Genomic DNA, 6005 nt, shown 5'->3' with positions numbered 1-6005 from the left:
TAATGAAGAAACTGCTTTTTTTCTTTAGCTGCTAAAATACTATTAACATCCATGCTAAAAATTAGCTAAAATGAACACATGAGAGTCTGTGTTGGTGCTCTGTGCTCAGACGGCTGCTGTAGAGGGATGGATGTATATTTTTATAACACACACTGAGGCCATAAATCATCCCACCTTGACAACTGTGCAGCATTTCTCCCAGATCTCAGTGGAGGACTGGACATAGTGGTCAGACTCCGGCTCCCAAATGCCGATGGGCTCCTGTGCAGTGCTCTTCAGCAGGCCCTCCCTGGTCACTAGTGCAGCCCTCACACTGGCTGTGCCCACGTCCACTCCAACATAAAAAACCTCTGCCATGAGGAGATGACCTGAAAGTGGGGGAGGAGGTTTATTATTAACCAGGTTACATTACCAGTGTCGACTTTGAGCAGGTTATACAAATTCAAGAAAAACGCAATTATTAAGGCAACTTGCGTATTTTGCTTTTGAAAAATGTCTTCTTTTTAGCATCTTCACACACTCCTGCAGACGGTTGAAGGGCAGGAATGTGTGAAGTGCAGCAGCAGCTGGTAAAACAGAGTTTTCAGCAATAATAACAGACTAGTACTTATAAAGTACTTATTAATAAACAAATAGGACGCGAGTGCGTAATCTGAACTTACCCAGCGATTAAACAATTATTTTAGTCCGCAGAGCATTTATGTTGATCGTTCAAGTTTGTGATCAGGGTACTTTCAGAGTTAAAGCACTGCTTTAACGCTGCTGGACTTCAGAGTCGGACGGAATGCGAAAGCGGACAAAAAGCTTATCGTATGCTAAGTTGTTCAGGCATTTTAGCTTCAGAAATCAGCTTATTCACTTTTTCATCATGCCATATTTTTTATATATACATTTAAATATTTTTATATTTTACATTTATATCTTTTATTATCTGAAAAGTCCAAGTTTACCATTGAAAACATTTTGACTTTTTTCAAAGTGTGCAGAAAATAACTGCAATGCCAGTTGTGGAGTGCTTGTTATCAGAATTACCTAAAACTAATTAAAAACTGAAAGTATTTAAATAAAAACTAGAAAATCTAAACAATGAGCGGGGGGTGGGGGGGGACTGAAAGTAAACTGAATTAAAAGATTATAATTAAAAATGAAATAAAAATAAAAAAAATAATTAGAAATACAAATTATAATAAATCTGGTGGGGTGGACCAAAAGATCAGAACTACTGATTCCTACACAACATTTGTAATAAAGGACATTGGTGATTTCAGTTGCTTTTATGATATATATAAACCACAACTGGCCACAACTGATTGTGTGCTTAGTGGATGCCTCAGGCAGCAGACCCCTAAGAAAGAAGAGGAGAAAGAACAGGAACCATCATTGAGGACAGCCCCCTGCACGGCATGTACCACCAAGAAATAGAAGAAGTGGCTGATATAGAGAAATCCTGCCAATGGCTTCACAAAGCTGGACTGAAAGACAGCACAGGGGCACCAATCATGTCAGAACAGGAACAAGCTATAAGCTCAAAATTGATAGAGGCTGAGATCTACCACATCAGCTAAGACACGTGCCTACGTGCAGGCTGTGCAAAGATGCCCCTGAGACAACCCAGCACATAACAACAGGGTGCAAGCTGCCATTAGAAAGGGCAGATGTGGAAGTGTATGCCGACATAGTATACAGGAACATCTCTGGAAGTATGGTCTGGAAGTCCTGAGGTCAAAATGGGATAGGAGAAGGCCTTAGGGGTAGACGTAGCTATACCAACCAATAGGAACATCAGGAAGAAGGAACATGAGAAACTCGAGAAATACCAAGGGCTGAGAGAGTAGAGAAGATGTGGAGGGTGAAATCGGAGAGCTCAAAGCAGTGACTGGAAACTGGGCGACTGGCTCAAGCGGATCCCAGGAATGACATCTGAGATCTCTGTCCAGAAGAGCGCAGTTCTAGGAACACAGCAAAGATACTCCAGGGTACCCTCAAGCTCGAGGGAAGGACAAAGGGTGGGGAATTTTATATAGTCAAGTTTTTCATTCTAAATCCTACCTTGTCTATTTGTGTTATTAAAGGAGCTAAGCAGCTGTGTAAAGGAAGTGCCGCTGGATGTGACCCGTATGTTTGGGCAAGGAATGATCAGCAGAGATGGACTTCAGAGAAAAACCAAACAGCAGGACAGGAAGAAACAGATGGTCTCCAACAAACAGTGCATGGACAGTGTTTGAAATCTCATCTGTCTCTCTCACTGGCCAGTGTGCATGTGTGTGTGTGTGTCCCTCAAGTCCATGCCTGAAGGTAATCAAAACTTTGTTCTGTTGATACATCAACACATGCACATACACTCTCTCTGTGTGTTTTGCGCTAATAAAGGGGAGGAGAGGGGGGGAGGGGTGTTTCCGTGAAAGCTGGATTGTCCCACCTCTGTACAACAAAAGCAGGGCCTGTTGGGAGACAGGCGGGACCAGCTCCTGATTAGAAAACTCCATGCAGTGGAAACAGCTGGCCCAGCCAGGGAGGAGGAAAGCACTGTTATCTAAAGGCGACCCCGTCAACCCAGTAGAGAGGAAAAGCTGACAGAGAAACAGGAAGCATGGCCAGGCCATAGCGATAGTTTGATTGTAAACACTGCACGGTGGGTCTTGACACAGGTATATGGACAGAGTGGCCCAGAACGTTACCGTGTGATAGAAAGAAAGAACGTTTCTAAAGCATTCTTCAGGGTATCATACTTTAGAATGGGTGTTGCGCAGCCTTCTGATGAAGACAACATGTCATCTGGAGAGTGTTGACCTCAGGCTGCCCTGGTTATCCCAGCCTGTCTGTCTGGGCTGTTAACTTATTTATAGTTGGCTCGAGGAGAACATGTTTAATAATACAATGGGGTAGACCAGACAGACTGGACAGCAGCTGTCATTAGCTGGCTTTGTGTCTACCTATGTGAATGAATGAACACATATTCATACATACAGTGCGGGGTGGTTAAGACTGCAATGCCAAAGAATGCATTCAATATGTTTATTTTCCACTAAATGGTGCCACATTTTTAGGAAAATGCATTCATGAGTTGAGTGTGTGGGCTGCACCCATGCTTCTCTGCCAGTACCAAACAGCTTATTCTGCTGTGGACTTTTGTTTGGTGTCGTTTATTAGATTGGATGATTTTGTCCGAAGAAACAATACATATTGACAATTTAACAGTTTATTCATTTAACAAACATGACCTTAGTAGCATGTGGAAGAACCATACACATGCTCCTCTTCAAGCTGGTCACCAGCTTGGTCAGGCACTGCTGTGGGATGGCGTCCCATTCTTCAACCGACTTGTCGCGAGTCAGCCAATATGGTTGTGTTGGTCATGAACAGCACGCCCACGAGTGTTCAGGGGGGTTGAAGTCAGGACTTCAGACAGGCCATTCCATCTTCTCCACTCCCAAGTTCTGAAGGTAGTCTCTGATAAACCCCTCTCTGTGGAGGTGAGTATTGTCGTCTTAGAGGACTGAATTCTGTCCCAGACTGTGGAGACATGGGATTGCTACTGGTTGTAGAATCTCATCTCAATATCTTGATATGCATTCAGATTGCCGCCAGTGACAACAAGCCTTGTTTTTCCAGTGAGGGAGTTGCCTACCCACTGCTATGTCGTCCTGCAAGCCTTGACTGCAAATCTGTAGAAGACTGCCTACGGTTCTGACAACGTGAGGAAATGGTCTTCTTGTGGCGGCGGCGTTTTGGGACGCCCACTTCAATGACTGTCTCTGACATTTCCCATTAGATAGAAGTTGGCCTTCAATTTGGAGATGATACTAGGGCTTACTCCAAATAATGCTGCTACTTGGTCTTATAAAACACAAGCTTGAAGTTGCACCATGGCACAAGTCCGATCCAGATCAGTCAAATGGGGCACGCTTGGAGCAGACCAACTGACTGCTCTAGCAGGGTCCATGCTCACATGCTGGGGTGCCAGCAGCTCAAAACAAGAGTCAATAGCAGAATAAGCTGTTTGACATAAGAAGAAAAGATCTGACAAGTTTTTCATGGGTTCAGTCCACATACTCAACTCTGCTGCTCAACCTGTAAATGCATTTTCCTTACAAATGTGTTATTATTTTAGGGGAACAAAAGAAAGAAAGAAATTACCAAGAAAGAAAAAGCTGACCAAGCGCAAATTTCCTTACTTTTTGTGCAGATTTAGGGTTGGGTTAGCCTGTCAGTGCATAGGTAAGATCTGGTCCGTATGTTGCTATCCCCTCATATACGTCATTAAATCAATGGTATTTTTTTTCTCAGCACAGTTCAGTGTTAAGGTTGCCTAGAGTTTTTAATGGCCTTATCAGCGTTGACAAATTTTGCTCAATAACAATTAATCCAAAATTACAGTGTTTAAGGAATTCACGTGTCATATCAAAGTCCTTCGAGCAAGTCTCACCGCTCAGCATCCATCTATCGCAGGAACTTATTTGGGTATTTATTTCATGACATAATTAAAAATAAGTTTAATTTGATTGGCCACTACAGGAAACAAACACTCCCCCATCAATATCTTTAAAAAATTATATATAGCTGTTAAATGTGCTGGCTTTCCCCTCAATATAAGGTTTTAAAAATGTCCCCTGGAAGTTACACCTGTGCCATCATCTTTGCTGTTGCAGACTTCATCTATAGATTGGTCACAATCGTACCTAAAATAGAGCTCCATTTGTATTTTACGATTATTTATTTTAACTACTTTTTATGTTGTGCAAAAATCCATTGTAAAATAAATATGTGTCCATAAATATTTTAACTAATACTGCACCTTAATCAAAACAAAAAGTTGCATGCTAGTTTATTTTCACGTCATGCCAAACGTTTGACACACTCCAAACAGGATTACGCAACTTTGTTGTTGTTTTTTTAAGCCACACATCAAAAAGAATGACTGACATCCTCTGCATGAACACATTCAAGAGAAAAAACACTCTAAAAGGCTGCTGTGGAAATTTACAAGCTGATGTTCCTTAAAGAGTGGAACAAATTTCTCCTGGAAGAGCTTTTTTTTTCTGAAAATGATCAGCTAAATAAAATACTCTTTGGCTCAGCAGCTAACTTGATTTTATTGCATCATATGATACTGGTACTAAGAAAAACAGACCATAACTGCATAAATGTTTGTTATACAACAATGTTAGTGTTAGAGATGCACAAATCTTATAGTCTATTATAAATTTCATGTATAGAAACATGGAGTACCCATACAAGACTATAAACTAGTGCTTACGGCCTAGTGTACATTTATGTATTAATACTCATTTGTTTACATATAATAATTTTTTTGTTCTTATATTTCTAAGCTTTTTGGATATTACTTGTTTCCACATACTGTATGGCACAGATACACATTTTCCGAGTAAATATGTGCACTGCTGAGGACACATGCCATCTTCACATAGCAAGAAATCAAAAAGAAACTTAAAACCAGCACAGGTGTAGGACCACATATTTTGTGGGCAACAAAGGAGCTCAACGTAAGTCAGGTTCTTGTTCTTTCCTGTCTTTAACCCTGCTTTACCAGCCAACCTGTGCCCACTTCCTCAAAAGTCCCGTGTAGTTCTTCCTGTACAGCCACACACACTGATCACCACAATTTCTGCATTTTCAAGCAGGTTAATTATCTCTTTGTTGTGATTTATTTTTTAATATTTAAGCCTGTGAAACCTACAGCCTTAAATCACATGTTCCTGATCCGAAACATCTTATTTAAAGATTCCTGGTTCATTTCCAATCAGCGCTCATCTCTGCGCACCCTCAGCGCGCACTTCGGGGGATAACTAGTAATTGAGCGGGTAACTAAATATTCAAAAACACTACGTAATCCCAGAGTACATTGCTCCACTGTCTGCATTACCTAATCCCATAAGCCATCGCGGTGGGCGGAGATATGGCCTGTTGTCAGAGCAACCTGCATGTCATTAGACACATCCCGCCTACCAAGTCATCTCCAGCCAATCGCTGGCTGTAGAAATGAC

At 41.5% G+C, this 6005-nt stretch overlaps 1 protein-coding gene across 1 annotated transcript in view; it reads right to left on the bottom strand.

Annotated features, from left to right (window-relative positions):
- The window catches only part of fggy (FGGY carbohydrate kinase domain containing), a 24389-nt gene extending 23592 nt beyond the window's left edge, over positions 1 to 797 (bottom strand). Inside the window, exons 1-2 of the mRNA XM_005935635.3 lie at positions 663 to 797; positions 175 to 368 (exon numbers count right to left, since the gene is read on the bottom strand). Coding sequence (XP_005935697.1) covers positions 175 to 357 — 183 coding nt within the window. The 5' untranslated portion in view covers positions 358 to 368; positions 663 to 797. The remainder of the gene's footprint in view (positions 1 to 174; positions 369 to 662) is intronic.
- Positions 798 to 6005: the final 5208 nt, after the last annotated feature.

This window comes from Haplochromis burtoni, unplaced genomic scaffold, assembly GCF_018398535.1.
Source record: "Haplochromis burtoni strain Fernald_Lab_line unplaced genomic scaffold, NCSU_Asbu1 Contig_199, whole genome shotgun sequence".
NCBI classification, from domain to species: domain Eukaryota; kingdom Metazoa; phylum Chordata; class Actinopteri; order Cichliformes; family Cichlidae; genus Haplochromis; species Haplochromis burtoni.
Note: the sequence above shows the minus strand (reverse complement) of the source record. Positions and strands in the feature narration are given on the sequence as shown.